General features: G+C 43.3%; 1 protein-coding gene across 1 annotated transcript in view; it reads right to left on the bottom strand.

Annotated features, from left to right (window-relative positions):
- LOC308293341 (receptor-type tyrosine-protein phosphatase U-like) overlaps positions 1-16,943 on the bottom strand; it is a gene marked incomplete at its 5' end in the record, with an annotated part of 208,359 nt that overhangs the window by 60,229 nt on the left and 131,187 nt on the right. Inside the window, 5 exons of the mRNA XM_080735808.1 lie at positions 2,166-2,268; positions 4,579-4,780; positions 6,559-6,668; positions 9,698-10,018; positions 15,121-15,414. Of these exons, the coding sequence (XP_080591934.1) occupies positions 2,166-2,268; positions 4,579-4,780; positions 6,559-6,668; positions 9,698-10,018; positions 15,121-15,414 (1,030 nt within the window). The remainder of the gene's footprint in view (positions 1-2,165; positions 2,269-4,578; positions 4,781-6,558; positions 6,669-9,697; positions 10,019-15,120; positions 15,415-16,943) is intronic.

Here is a 16,943-nt window from a genome sequence, read left to right as displayed (position 1 = left end):
TACGCACTGAGGACAAGCACATGTTATCACCACCACCACCTGGTACGCACTGAGGACAAGCACATGTTATCACCACCACCACCTGGTACGCACTGAGGACAAGCAGAGACATGTTATCACCACCACCACCTGGTACGCACTGAGGACAAGCAGACACATGTTATCACCACCACCACCTGGTATGCACTGAGGACAAGCAGACACATGTTATCACCACCACCACCTGGTACACACTGAGGACAAGCAGACACATGTTATCACCACCACCACCACAAGTACAGTATTCAGTTTTCCAGGTTTTTTTTTTACAGTACAGTTTTCCAGTCTACCACGTAGTTTCCTCAGGTCCTGATGGCTGCAACCCATAACTTACCCAGTCCTGCGTAGGCCACCTAGCCTGGCAAAGATGTGTGCTATACAGAGTAGCCCTTTAGTTTTCTGTTTAATCTTATCTTATCTTATCTTATATTATACAAACCAGGAACAGGGCCGCAAGGCAATGCGGACGGTCTTGATGGGTCCTGCAGTTCATTGGCCAGGACTGATCATGTGGCGCACGGTTACACCAGAGTTGCTTGCCTACCGAATTCAGTTACCTACCCAGTTGTTCTATCGCCTAATCTCGCATGCTCAGCGCAAGATTGCACATGACATTTGGACATGTAATGGTCACAAACATGTGTGTTTGTGTGTGTGTGTGTGTGTGTGTGTGTGCGCGTGTGTGTGTGTGTGTGTGTGTGTGTGTGTGTGTGTGTGTGTGTGTGTGTGTGTGTGTGTGTGTGTGTGTGTGTGTGTGTGTGTGTGTGTGTGTGTGTGTGTGTGTGTGTGTGTGTGTGTGTGTGTGTGTGTGTGTGTGTGTGTGTGTGTGTCTGTGTGTGCGACCGAGCGTACGTATGTGTAGATCGAGCAAGCGTGCGTGCATGTGGATCGAGCGAGCGTGCGTGCAAAGGCAGATCGAGCAAGTGTGCGTGCATGTGGGTCTCTCGCTGTCTTCACAGTTCACAACTCCTCCAACTGTTTATATCAGTGGTTCTCAAACTATTGGTTGCGAAACTCGCGACCCACGGGAAGGTGCCGCTGGGGTCCTGTATTGGAGCCGACAGTACACAACACCACAAGATTGGACACGACATTCGGACACGTAATGTGAGTGCCCATACTTGTTTATTTAATTTAAGTAGGTCATTAAGCTTTGTCTTGTTCTTATCAGGTACTAGTTAGAAGGTAAATGTAATTAACTGGTAGGATGTAAAAGAAATCGGTACCAGTGTTCCCTGAGTTCCCCGAGTATCCACAAAGTATTGGATACTCACAGGAAGGAATGTTAAAGGAGCTATAGTCAACTTTTTCTTGAAAAACGGATGCTAAAATAAAAATAATGTTTCGAAAATATTTTATAAAAAAATAAGCTTCATATATGTGTTTCAATAAAAAAATTACCACAAAAAGCGGAAAAATAATGATAACATAATCATTTTGGTCCTTTGTTTACATTTACAGGGTCCGAAAAATGTAAACAAAGGGCCAAAATGATTATTTTATCTTTATTTTTCCGCTTTTTGTGGTCATTTTTTAATTGAAACACATATATGAAGCTTATTTTTTTATAAAATATTTTCGAAACATTATTTTTATTTTAGCATCCGTTTTTCAAGAAAAAGTTGACTATAGCTCCTTTAAGTACTTTCCAATATAGCCACTTCTTTTCTACTATTGTATATCATCACTAATGGACAGCAATTACGACAAACATTCCCTTTTAGACACAAAACTCAAGTTCTTAGAATAAGCATATCATAATAGGAAGAAATGTTTATACTTTACGCCCTCCCGCTCCACAATCTTCGTAAATAAAGCCCTTTTGCACACCTACAGTACTTACATGTGGGTGCGTAGGAGAGAATAGTCATCTCAGAGAAAATAAGTGTTTCATACACTAGAAGACATTTATTTAAAGAGGAACAATGTTTCATTCCACTGACCTTCGTGAGGTTAATAAATGTCTCTAAGTGAAGACAGTGTGCTGGAAACACTTATTTTCTCTACGTTTTAAGGCTTAAATCTACAAGCTGCAGGACATGCAGGACAGTGTAGCTGTAAACGCTGCAGTGTGGTTGGTGGGTTTTTGAAGCAGCTTGTATCAATACATCAGTAACGAGGTGTACCTGACAGGAGCTCCTCTGCCCACCGCAGGGCGAAGCACAACTGTGATGGTGCTCTCTGACTCGCTCAGCGGAGAGGGAAGATCTCCATAGTCAAACACTGGAGCTGTAGAGAGAGAGAGAGAGAGAGAGAGAGAGAGAGAGAGAGAGAGAGAGAGAGAGAGAGAGAGAGAGAGAGAGAGAGAGAGAGGATGAGGGTAAAAGAACTTGCAGAAAGAAGACTCGAGATACACATAATATACGGTAGTTCAAGGGGCTGTCAAAACAAAGTGGCATAAAGAAAACAAATAGTTGGTATTTACGCAAACCACTGTGAGAGATGAAACCATCCAAGCCTCTTTGCTTACACACTATCCTTATTCATTACTGTATGTCCCTACATCCACAGCCACCCACACAACGCCACTGATTGATGAGAGCCTGGTGACCAACCACACAGAAAACAAGCGGCCCTTATAATTAGGGTTCATTTTACAGCACAACAAGCTCAGCACAGCTCTGGGGAATAATATGGTGGAGAGAGTTCCCACATCTGTTTTCAGACAGAATTAGCTCCATTGTTGTACTGTTTTCTATAGGGACAGAGTTTACCGCGGTGTTGCAAATAGAGATCATTGTAAACCATATGGGGTGGCAGTGGCTCAGGGGTAGAGAAACTGTCATTCGAACACGGAGGGTTCCCGAAGGGTTCCCAGTTCGATCCCGGGCCCCCCCCAGAGTTGGTGTCAAAGAGTCCTTGAGCAAGACTAGTTTCTCCTGGTGAGCAGGTTGGTACCTTGCATGGTTTCCTCTGCCATCGGTGTGTGAATGTGTGAATGCAATGCACAATCTCTGTAAAGTGCCTTGGATAAAGGCGCTATATAAATGCACCATTTACCATATCAGATGAAAGCAGAGGCCAGAATAGGAAAATTGTTCACTTTTAGTTTTTCTTTACTTCTGAGAAAGGGCATTGATGCTACGGTAATGTATGTATATTAACACCCATGGAGCCAAACTTGTTCAGTAACGAGATACGGCCACTGGAGGTCGCTGTGCCAAAAATCAGTTGTCTCGTTGAGGAACGAGACAAAGGGTTAACTGTGCAGCGTGCAGCTGCGCGCATGTTGTGTTCCCTGTGAAAGACCCTGGTCCATACGTCATAACGTGGCTCGCACAGAAACAAAATGGAGCATCTAGGCTGCATACACTTCCATTCTATTCTGAAACATAAAAAGGGCTTTATCTCTGAATAAGGTGCAAAAAACGCCAGGGAAGCAGAGATCTGATTGTTTTCACGGCGACACTTTACCGCGATGGTCGGCCCCGGTTTGGATTTTAGTTTCGCGAGCGTTTGTAAACAAATGGATTATCTTCCTCTATCGTCAGCGGACACTCACGTGCGTAAGTGAACGGCGGCACCAGCAACAGCTAGAAATGTTAGAAACCTTGGCTTCCATTGTGTTAATAACTACAACAATGTGCAGGTGTGGTTATATGTCTATGCTGTTACATTACACAATTCATGCTAGCGTTTCCTGTTTTACGTTTTCGAAGCCAGCAGTATCGACCCGTGTTTGGTCAAATTCACTACCTTGACAGCTTGGCTCCCATCTACTGTAACTTGCTCTATAAAGCAGATGGAACAGAGCAGTTTATAGCACTGGGTCTCATATTGACAAGACAGCCTCAACTGGTAGATTCAACAAAGCTGTTTTCAACAGAACCGTCCAAGCTAAAACATTTACTGTTTACTCAAATCTGTGCCTGCTGTTGTTTCCCTGTATGTCGTTTAAACTATGGAAAGATGTAGAATATGAAAAGTATCCAAACTGCACTGCCAAATGTTTTTTCAAAGGCTCACAAGCAGTGAATCCCAAGCAATCTATATCTTTTCTTTATTTCTTTTGCTTACAATTGACAGTTTTGTGTGTCAGCAGACTTCTGTTTAGATAACAGATGGAAAACAAACTGAGAACTCAAGATCAAACCACACATTTCTCGCCTCTCAGAGTTGGATCTGTAAAGTAGATGGCATGAATGGGATGAATGAATTAATGAATGACTTAACTCTGCTTAATTTAGCTGCCCTGAATACAAGAATCCTGCACTTTACACTAACTACACTTTAAGAGTATCTACTTTCCAGGTATTTCTGAATGTATGCCTGTCCTTTCTCGAGAATCATTCATCCAATCGACTCCATGCACGTTTTTTGCATCACTGAGGACCCAAGGAAGTGCAGCGTCGAGTGTGAAGTCTATTGGTTGAGTGGAACCAGCCCCCGTTCAACGGCATGTGTTCTGAACAGGGGCCACGCAACAAATAGTCACTGCACTAGTTCTTTTAAATATTTTCCTCCTTGCTCTGTAACAGCATTTGTCAGCTCAAAGGACATAAAGCCCAGAAGGTCCGCCAGTCAAGCACAGCAGCTCACCAGAGATGTTGGTGGTGATCTCGGTGAGGGCTGTCTGGCCGAAGCCCTTGGCGGTGCGGGCGCGGACAGACACCAGGTAGGTGGTTCCTGGGTGCAGGCCTGAGAACATGTGGTAGGTCTCGTTCCTCAGCTTGGAGACGGTGCGTCTGGGCCCCGGCACGTTGATGCTCGGGTCAGACGACTCAATGCTCTGGTAGGAGATCTGACAACAGGAAACAAAAAAACACATTGGTTTTTTACTTGCTACGGAGCTGAGAAGAACGATGATTTAATACCTGTTTACCTTTGTTATACGAGAACAGGCTCTTGTAAATTCATCTTTAGTGCCACCGCGAGTGAGATGTTGCTTATCAGTGTGGATCCAATAAATCTTATGCCGACGTAAGCTAACCGGTTAAATAACTATCCTCACCTTACTGAATGATTATTCACACACAAGATTATGGATTTATTTTTCTGTTCAGCTTCCCAGGTCTTTATACCAATTTTATTTCTACGGAAACTTTCAAGCAGTAAACAGTTTATACTGTACGTCAACGGATATAACAACAGCCTCAGCACACAGCATAGTTGCGGACACAGCGTGGAGCAGTACTCCGACGCACTGCTGTGGCAGAGCATGTGACGGCGAGAACATCATGGCATCAATGTTATATTGCAGGGGTCTTCAACGTTTTCAGGCCAAGGACCCCTTAGCTGAGAGGGAGATAAAGCAGGGACCCCCCACTACATATTGTATACGATTGTGTTACAGATTTTCATCGACTTGTTTGACATCACTGTCATCAGTCTAAGTTGCATTCGTGTTAACGTGTTTTTCAGACATTTAACCGCTTAAATCGCTGATCATTTACTTTGTAACTTTGACCTTTCACTGTACTTGGTCTGCTCTACAACAACAAACCTATTTGACAAAAATAGCCGATCCACAAGCTCTCAACGCCTAGTAGATCTGCTATTTTCGGCGAAAGTTCTCCTCAGAATAGGGGTGCGAGGGTTCAAGTTGTTCATTTTAAATAATTATCCTATCACACAAAGATTTTGGCGGCCCCCTTTTAGTAACTCTGAGGACCCCCTAGGGGTCCCGGACCCCCTGTTATATTAGGAAAAGTCTGCGTCATTGAACATGCTGGTGAGGTGTTGGTGGATTTCTGTTTCTGTCTGTCTCGACTCTCAGGGCCGATGTCTGGGGTTGAAAATATTTTCCCACAACATCGTATAGTCTTTCAAAGAAAGCAGCCAATGTCATTACTTGTCCTCGCCACGTTCAGCTCACCGTCTTCGGTTTCGTACGAGACGCAGACACTTGTTTTCAGTTCAACTCCTGTTTGTCACAGCCTGATTGTTCTACCTGTCATTTCATCCCAACCAAGTCTCCTCCTCTCTGACCATAGCTTGTCATCTCTGAATGTGTGTGCGTCCTTCACAGCCACACATACTAGTGTATCCACCCCACCCCATCCATTGACCACAAACAACAACAACGTGTTATAATATTAATCCTCTTACACAGCCCCTGATATGAGGCCAACAATAATCAATTAGAAACATTTAAAAGTTGCCCCCTTGTGGAGACGTCTCTTAGGCAAATAAGTAATTACAATGCTTGTCCGCCATGTAATTACAGCCTGGAGTCTGGGGTTCAATGTCATTAACATAAGAATGTATAAATCTTAAGAACTGTGAAGAAGGCTCCTTATATTTAACTGTCAGGACTAGTGTGTATCGCTGGCTGCTACAAACAGTTGGAAAATTTGACAAAAACAATACACAGAGTCAAATAATAGTGTTACTTCCCTGTGCAAGTGAATTATTTTGTCATTATTGACTGACTGAGAACAAAATAGATATTTTTACGACGCAGCATCCATCCTCCAACTGAAATGGTTTAGGTAGGTGAAGGAATTACGCATCATAGTGTTTCTGGAAGGACTTTTTGCGAGACCAAACTCTGTTCATATGCTGTGTAGCATGCAGTACCTCATACTGTGAGATGAGGCCATTAGGCTCCACTGGCTCCTCCCACTTGAGGAAGATCATATCGTCCAATGGGGTGAAGGTCAGCGATTCTGGAGCGATGCCACCAGGAACTAGAGGGATAAAGAAACAAAACAGCATCCTCAGTAAAAAACGTTAATGAACAACAGAAAGTAAGAAAAAACTAAAAACCTGTGTTCGCACTAACAAACAAAATTAATGAACTACAGAGAGAGAGAAAGAAACAAAATTGCGTTCTTTCTCGGTAACAAACGGCACCGTGGACTCAACATTATCTTGTGGCTGAAAGCCAGAGGGGAAAAACACATTGGAGGGTACAGGACAGGAGGCGAACCAAGCGAGGAACGGGGGAAGATGAAAGGGGAAACAGTGACACATTTTAGGAAGGGAAGTGATGAAGGGGTGTGCAGTGCGCAGACAGGTCCGCTATCGGCCCCCTGCACGAGTTGGGATGCGTGCCGGCACTGCAGGCTTCCCTCCGCTGTCTGATAACAGAGCACCGAGTCTTAGAGGATGACACTTAATTTTTCTTCTTTAGCGCCATGCTGACTGAAGAGAAAACTGGGAACCGAGCCAAAACAGCCACAAACAGGACCTTTTGTTTTATATCCTGAGAAATATAAAACGTCTGCCTCCATGAAATGCATGTTCCAAACAGCCATGGAAAGAAATTCCCATTAAAAAGAGTAATGTTCATAAAAAGACGGAAAGGCAAATTCCAATACATATTTTGTCTGTATCGCTTTCTCCCTCTGGCTCTGCGTGTGCGTGTACGTGTGCGTGCGTGAAACTGTGTAATTGCATGCCTGCTCCTTGCAAAAAAAAAAATAACCAGAAAACCCTCGTGGCCTGTCTCTGAGTCAGGCAGAGGACACTTGAGACAAATCCCTGTTGCCTCCGTGGATCATTGGCAGTCAAATCTGCTCCCTGTGCAGCAACAAATCACTGCAGCCATGTTTGACTCAAATAGACACAGGGGAAACTTTCACCAGCTGGGTTTCAATTACCGTTATCTCCAAGTCCTGACAGTGGTTCCTGTACCGACAGAGAGACTGGAGAACTGTCAGATATATGTTCAAAGGAAAAAAAACGTATCACGTGCTGCAGAAAAATCCTGTGTGTGTGTGTGTGGGGCGGGTCAAGTTGACTTCCATTTGACACATTCCATTTCTGTGTTAACTTGTCAGTTCTGAACCAGTCAGAGAAAATACAATTAATTTGATACCCTGCTGCATTTATCGCCGCAGGCGGTGGAGTAAAGCCCTTCAAGTGTTTTGTTTCCTCTCGCCCGAAAGACAGGTGTGCAGGAGCAGATACTGTAATTAAAAGCGCTCTGGCTTTTCCCTGTATGTCTTCCCGCGGTTCGGTAGTTTCAGCAGTGTTTTGTGCTGTTCAACCGAGTATGAAAGTACATTACGTTCTCGGCAGCAACTGAAAGCGTACGGGAGAGCCGTGCGTTATGAGCATGGCCCGCTGTCCAATGTCGCCAAATTCATCACAAATCATCATAATGTTCACTAATGCGTGTCACCAAGTGTCATTCCATCAGTGAGCAACGTGTTGTTTATTCTACACAAGATTACACATCTGACCTTCTGTTCCTCCAGTCTGGGGGAATTTGCATAACAATGTCTGTAATCTGCAGATGTACAAGGGAAAATATTAACACAAAGTTGAGCAAAATCGTTTTATCATTTTGCTGGTGGCCATGGCTTTCCTGATTTGTTTTTCACTTGGCTCCGTTTAAACGATGAGTCAATATTTGTGTGTGTGTGCGTGTGTGCGTGTGTGTGCGTGTGTGTGTGTGTGTGTGTGTGTGTGTGTGTGTGTGTGTGTGTGGTAAAAGACCACCAGAAGGCAGTATTTTGTGTACACATTGCACCATGTGAGAATACACCACAAACTAACAGCATAAGAGGCTGTAAAGCAATTTCCTAAAACAGCTATCATCTGTTCGACACAGAAATAAATGCATCCGGGGAGTCTGGGCAGCACCACAGTCAGAGGTTCAATCCGGCTTGGCCAGGCGCTCCAACGAATAAACTTTGCCATGTTGGCAGATGGGAAGCCCGCAGGTAAGGATGATCCCTGTCCATTAGTAATTGTTACAGGTTGGTTGGGGCACCTGTTCAGCAGGGAAGCTGAACTGGGAGGGATTGCGGGTTCCTCCACACACACACACACACACACACACACACACACACACACACACACACACACACACACACACACACACACACACACACACACACACACACACACACACACACACACACACACACACACACACACACACACACACACACACACACACACACACACACACACACACACACACACACACACACACACACACACACACACACACACTATGCGTTACCTGCGAAACTCCTCACTGTCAGGTGAAAACAAGTAGCTGGCCACTTCATGTGTATCGGACAAGACACCTTCCATAGACCAACATTTGGAGTTGGACAAAACTCATGGGGCAATTAACACTAGTAAGACGCCTCAGGGCGACAAGCGACCTTGCCCTAAAGGGCAGTGATGTGGACATCAGGGTTATGGACATCAGGGATCTCCATATTTGGGCATAAAAGGGATTTGTTCCCCCTGGCATCACAGGGATCTCTCTAACAGTGCATCATTAATATTGATGACATCAGAGCATGATGACACATTTTTACGGCCTATGTGTTTGCCTATAGACCGTATACACATGTACAAGTCTTCACGCGGACAAGCTGTAACGTTTCTCAAGGCAAACTGCGACCTTCGGTCGCAATAAAGATTAAATTGGGGAGCAAAAAGAAATTGAAAGAAAACAAAGTTCGTACAAATAACAAGTCAAAGTAAGTGGCAAAATAACTTCATTCAGCCACCCGTGTGCTCTTGCAGCAGGCTGAACACTCACTGTCTTCCTCCGTCAGGAAGGTGACCTCTATAAATAATAATAAATAAATAGTGCAGGCTGAACACTCACTGTCTTCCTCCGTCTGGAAGGTGACCTCTATAAATAATAATAAATAAATAGTGCAGGCTGAACACTCACTGTCCTCCTCCGTCAGGAAGGTGACCTCTATAAATAATAATAAATAAATAGTGCAGGCTGAACACTCACTGTCTTCCTCCGTCTGGAAGGTGACCTCTCGGCTCTCCTTCTTGCCCTCAGGGTTGGCCAGCGCCAGGCGGACGTGGACGGAGCGGAAGGGCGGCAGGTCTCTCAGCGTGAAGCGAGACGTGTTGCCCTCCACCGACAGGCACTCTCTGACCGTGGCGTTGTTCGCCCCGCCGCCCCCTGTTGGCGTGGAGTAGCGGTAGCACAGGGACAGCGAGTAGGTGTGGCAGCGGGTCAGGTTGTAGCCCAGGGGCTCCCACTGCAAGGCCAGCTGCCGGGGCTCGATCTCTGTGGCTGTGAGGCCGCGCAACGCCCGCATGGGCTCTGGTGGAGACACACAGACACAGAGTTGAACTAGAATGCATGGGCTCTGGTGGAGACACAGAGACACAGAGTTGAACTAGAATGCATGGGCTCTGGTGGAGACACAGAGACACAGGGTTGAACTAGAATGCATGGACTCTGGTGGAGACACAGAGACACAGAGTTGAACTAGAATGCATGGGCTCTGGTGGAGACACAGAGACACAGGGTTGAACTAGAATGCATGGACTCTGGTGGAGACACAGAGACACAGGGTTGAACTAGAATGCATGGGCTCTGGTGGAGAGAGAGACAACAGGTTTTAAATGTCATTCAATCACACGACGATGATGAGAAAAGAGTCCACTGCATGGTACCAGCTCAACTCGATTCTACTTTCCCATTTAGTTTTTTCATTGGGCAAAATTACCGGGTACTTTTTTGGTACTTGATCACCTCTTTCAAGGTTCCAAGTAAGCTGTAAGCGATACCAACCTGACCAGTCCCCTACACGGACTGGTCACAGTGGTCAGGTTAGACCTTTCCCCAGCCAGTTCAATAGAAACATAAACACACGCACAGACGCATACTGTTCAGATAAAGACATTATCCAACAGGCAGTTTGTTCAACGCTACAAAGGCAGTAGGACAAAACTACTGCTGAAGTGAACTGTCTTCTATTTTAACCACTTGAACCCTATATACTTCATTGTGCATCGATAGCAGAAATGTTTTTTCCCCCACTGTACAGGTGAAATGGAAGCCGTTTCCAGAAACCATTAGACACCGAAACAAAGCATTACATTTAGATTTAGATGTTTGTCCCAGAGGGACATTTGTTTTCACAGCCACAAACACACAAACACAAAAACACACACATACATATGTATGTATATAAACACAACAACATAGTGTACAGATAAAGACAATACATAGAGTCTCTCCATGAATATATTCATACATCCCAGCACACAAACTTTGTCAGCTAGGCAGTTTGTTCAACGCTACAACGGCAGACGGGACAAATCGCCTGCTGAAGTGAACTCTCCTCCATTTTAAACACTTCATCCCTACTGTCTATACTACGTTGTACATCAGCAGAAAGAATAGTCCATCTATAATATCTGCTATTGTTGCAGAATGTTGGCTTATTTGTGTTGAATGTTCACGATTATGCCCAGAATCCCTAGGGTTCACTGTCTTGTATTTGTGTGACGACTCTGTCCTTATGGTCTTGTGTGTGAGATGATTTTAGTGGCAACATGTTGTGTGATGCCACCAAGTCTGTTTTTGTTGGAGACGGTCAACATGTTGAAGAAGCAGCGCCAACGGTACGCCAGGATTGGTTAAATTATTAACAGTTCCGTCTTCCTCACTTCATTCACATTATGGGAAATACCCTGAACAAATCAATGATTGGATGGGCCAGAATGTTCTTCATGAAATCAAAGCCAAAACCGAAGAACCATTCTTCCTTCCTAAAAAACCTAAAAACCAAGCAAGAAAACATCCATCCATTTACTGTTACACCTATATCTCCTGTGTTTACATTGCAAGTCTAGGCGAGAGATGTTGTTTTCAACGGCCCATAGCAAGAGAACCGGAATGATGCAGAGATAACCTCCGTCTGTTGATCGGGATCAATCGTACAGGAGATAAATATTCTGTGACTACTTCAAAAGGAATTGCAGAAAATCAGCGGCAGTGTTTGGTATTTACTGTATTTACTGGGGCAGTGAATGAGTTAAGGATATATCTTATCAAGCATTCAATACTTACAGTATGTCCCAGCAGGATTTTGCAGCATCTACAGTTGACACGACCCTCTGTAACAGTGTCTTTACAGGTCTCCCTAAAACATTTATCAGGCGACTGCTGTTGATTCAGAACGCTATTGCTGGAGTCCTCATTAATACCAAGGAATTGGACCATATCACTCCAGTTCATAGATCTTTACACTGGCTCCCTGTCTGTCAAATAACTGATTTCAAAATGAGAATGTATGTTTATAAAGTATTTCATGGTTTAGGTCCTTTCATAATCGTATGCACACTGTGTTAGTGTGCTTTTTGTTTTGTGTAAAGCACTTTGAATTGCCTCGTTGTTGGATTGTGCTTTACAAATAAGCATGCCTTGCTTTTATTCCTATAATAAACCTCCTTCAATGATCCAGATATCAGAGGAAATCTCACAGATGATCAAAGTTGATGTGAAGAGGTCTAATTGCTGTGGTCACATCTGAAGCTACAATATTTTGTCATGTTAAAAAGCGTCCAGAATAGGGTGGTTGGGATCCTGAACTGCTGAGAGAAGGGAAGGAACCTTCAGTTCAGCCAGTCAAACTATGATTGATTGACATTATGACATGACGTCACTGGCTCAGGAGCGGCCACTTGGGAATCGAAGGTTCCTGTTCAATAAACGGCTCCCTCTTGGTTAGTGTGGAACAGCGGTGGAAAAAGTACTCAAATGTTTTACAAGTATCAATACTGCAGTATAGAAATACTGGAGTACAAGTAAAAGGCCAGAATTCAAAATGTACTTGAGTTAAATACGAAAGTATTGGCATCAAACTATACTTAAAGGACCAAAAGTAAAAGTAAATATGTTTTATATACAGTATTAATATTTGAAAATAGCAGATCTACAAGCTCACAACGTGTCACGATGCGACGCGTTGTGAGCTTGTAGATCGGCTATTTTTCAAATGGCCTAGATATAAAATAGGGCTAAAGTGGATTAATGTGTGTTTTGTAATATAATCATTTATATTATCTGCAAACTAACAAGCAACTAAAGTTTTCAAATAAATGTAGTGGAGTAAAAGTACAATATTTGGATCCAAGTTGTTGTGGAGTAGAAGTAAAAGTATTGGAAATTAAGTACCAATACCTAAAAATGTTACTAAAGTACAGTACTTACAGCAAGTAAATCTACTTGGTTACTTTACACCACTGGTGTTGAGATGTCAAAACACTGAACCGCTAACTGCACCCCATGAGCATGTTGTTGGTGCCTTGCATGGTTTCCTCTGCCATCGGGGTCCCATCCTTTTTTTTACAGCACACTTTAAGACAGAATAAGACAGAATAAAGCCATAATAAGAAATAATGTGTTGGTAATTAGAACTAATATTATTTTATTAGATAAAAACAAAGACAGAATAGCAGAAAGAGCGAATACATTCCATGGCACCGGCACCTGCCGCACGACCGGCAGTCACGCTGCATCGCCGTGATAGGACCGGCGGCCACCGCACGGAGCAGCAGTTCGACCGGCTGTCCCGGCAGTAGGACCGGCGGCCGCCGCACGGAACGGTAGGTAGGACCGGCATTGCTGGTAAAGTACGGCAGTGCCTGCCGCAGCAGTTCTGCGGCAGGTGCCGGTGCCAGAGAATGTAATCGCTCTTTCTGCTATTCTTTTTTTTTCCTTCTGTCTAATAAAATATATTAGCTCTAATTACCAACATATTATTTCTTATTATGGCTTTATTCTGTCTTATTCTGTCTTAAAGTGTGCTGTAAAATAGGATGGGACCGCCATCGGTATGTGAATATGTGAACTGTGAAGGTATACTGTAAATGTACCAGCTCTTACCCTTGAAGTATGGCTACAAAGACAGACACTGTTGGCGTTCTCAAGTAAATAGAGGACACATTATCTCATTGCATAATGTCCATGGCATAATATCCATGGTTGGAAAAGCAATTGACCGGAAAATGTTTTTTTGGCAAAGCCTGGAGTTGATAAATATAATACCATCCACTTTAAAATGTATGAATTCCAGATATCTGGACCGTAACCAAGGATTTCTTGGGGAGGAAAATAAAGTGTGACAGGCTGTGCCACCAGACACCCCCAAAATGCTTTATATTTTGGACAGAATTGTTTTGGTTTGCCTCCAAGAGTAGAATGAGGTCATCATATTTCTTTTCTGTTTTCCAGGGAATAAAAAAACTGCATTGATATCCACAACAACAACAAAAATTGCATCCTTTTTTTGCCCATCGACGAACAGCGCTGAAACTTCGATTTTGATTTCAGGAGGACATTAAAGGACAACTCCTCCCTAAATCACTTCTAGGCTCATTTTCCTACTTATATTGATCCAAAATGACTGTCTGTTAGGCAGAAATACCACTTGTAGTCCAGTTTCCCCAGCAGAACCCAGCACCTCTCATAGCATAGAGTGGAGCCTATAAGCCTATCGCTTTTACACTATTTGTTGCGGCCAAAAGTGATTTATTTTTTCATGAATCCGTTACTATTTGTCATTACAAACACATCCATGCCTTGATTGTCCCACACAAGCCACCAAAATCTCATAAATCATGTTTTGGGGTGAGCATTCGGCACAACTGCCAATCAAAGTGACTGTACTGGCCAATCACAGGGCATCTTTTCCGGGACTTGGTAAAACATATAAAAGCATAACATCTGTTTAGCAGAGTGCGATGGCTTTTGTGTGACAATGATGGCATGGATGTGTTTGTAATGACAACTAGTAACACATTCATGAAAAATAAAAACACTTTTGACCGCAACAAATAGTGTAAAAGCGATTATCCACTTGTTGTGGTATTCTGTTTTACAACTTACTGTTAATATCTATGATTAAAATCAGGAGCAACCATTTTAGATTAACAGCAATCCCAACAGCACTGGAAACAAACTAAAAAGTGATTAAAATGGTGCAATATCTCATCAGATACACCAGCTCAGACAATGGCTTGGGCTTTTCCTACAAAGATATACATTTTCCATTGCAAACACAACAGCAGCGCCAGACAAGGCAGACATTTGCATTGCGTTGCCTTGTCACCCAGGGGGACAGAGTGTCACGTCCAGATGAAGGGAGCTGACAGGAGGTGTGCAGCTGGAGGATGGCAGGCAAGGCAAGGAAGTTTTATTTGTACGGCACATTTCAACAACAAGGCGAGTGCTGCGCTATGAGCTTGTAGATCTGCTACTTTTGAAAAATCACGACAATTTGTGCAAAATGCAAATCTTTGAATACATATATTTTTAAAGCGAACATTTGTAACTACTCAGTCTGTAGTTGATCAAAGCATTTTAGAGACTGACATTGTGAGTCTAACAGACTCCAAGGTTGAACCACTCACCTGCACACTTGGTCCTGCTGATGAGGGGGGGTCCGGGTGCCCCTGTGCCTCCCTCTCCGGGTCGGGTCAACAGAACACTGATACGGTACTCTGTGTCCGGCTCCAGGTGCCACACCTTGTAGGTGAGTGAACCCACTCCGTGGGTCTCTGTCCAAGGTGACTGGCTGGCTCTGTACTGGATCTCCCGTCGAATGACAGGACCGTCCCCCACTATAGAGTTGGTGTTGAGCTGGATGATCAGGTAGGTGGGCCCCGCACGCAGGAGCTGAGGGGGAGCGATGGGTGTGGGGGGCACTGCAAATGAGGAGATGGGAAAGGGTTTTTAGAAGAGATACAACTAGACAACATACATGAATTGAAGAATCTACTGTATATAGACAGTAAAGGAATTCTGGGCCAAACGGAATAATATGTCTGTTCATAGATTGAGGTCCCAGAGATAGAATTTAATCAAGTGTGGGTCCTTAGCCTAATGCATATCAAATTCAGGTTCCTTGAAACCAAAAATAAGAATCACTAGTTTAATTACACAAACAAAACAAAAACAATGTCACCACCACCCTAACAGGTAACATTAGGCTTTGTGCAGGGAAAAAAACAAAAGACAATTCTGAATTTAAAACCAAAGCATGAAGAAATTGTGGGAAGAAAGGAAAAGAGTTCACTGACTGAACCAAAGAAAAGTCAAGGATTTCAATGTCTTTTTTAAAATATCATTATTTCTGCTCTGCTAGAGCATCGAAACATGAAAAATCTTTTAATCATCGTTACCGCGAGAGGTCCTTGAATGAAGCAAATCTTAATTTTTCATCATAACAAAGTTGAATACCGGCTTATTTGCGCGAGCCATTTGCATGAAAGAACCCTGGCGGTTAATATGACTAATAATAATAATATGATCAGACGAGGGAAATTAAATGAATGAGAACACATGTTGTATAATCCTAGACTAACAGGATGCATGCGTGCCGTCTGAACCAACCCATGTAAACAACTGCTGCCTACACACACTGCTGGAGGACACACATGCATACAGTATGTAGAACATGCAGTGCAGCATTTACAACATGTTAGAGCAGGGGTGGGCAACTTTGATGATGGCGAGGGCCACTATATTTCCACCTTCACTCCAGAGGGCCACATTGCATATTGCTATGTCCTACTTTGTCATTCTAGTATCTCATACAAAAGAAGAAAATATAGCAGATCTACAAGCTCAAAACGCATCGCAGCAGCTATTTTTGCATCTTTTGAATTGGAATCCTGATTATTATTATTTTTTTGTATTGGAATCCTGAAATGCAACATTTTGATTTCATTTCAAACATATTTAGTTATATAAAAAAAATAAAAAATAAAAAAATAATACTACTATACTAGTCATTAGGCTACTAATATAGACTGACGGAATTAAAGCAGATCATGTTTGGAATCGTAACAGCTGAAATGAATAATATATCAGTATTCCGGTATTAACCTGCGGGCCACATTAAGTGAAGGTGAGGGCCACATGTGGCCCCCGGGCCGCCAGTTGCCCATGTATGTGTTAGAGCTTCATAGACATAATGAAGATAATGTATTGACTATAATGCAGTGGACACACTGTAAGCTTAATGTATTGACTATAGGACTGATTGACAGAGGGAGTTACAAGGACACGGAAAATGGCAAAGTGTGTGTGTGGGTGGATGAAACAGGTTTAGCGGTCAATTAACACAGAATAATGCATACTACTGTATGCCATGCAAGCATAGTGATTTTTATTTACTGTGGGGGGTGCTTGGCATCATATTTTGAAGGGAGAAAGATTGTGCACCGTGGGT

This window comes from Nannobrachium achirus, assembly GCF_963921795.1.
Source record: "Nannobrachium achirus genome assembly, chromosome: 10".
NCBI lineage: Eukaryota > Metazoa > Chordata > Actinopteri > Myctophiformes > Myctophidae > Nannobrachium > Nannobrachium achirus.
The sequence above is the reverse complement of the archived record's forward strand: the minus strand, read 5'-3'. Positions and strand labels throughout refer to the sequence as shown.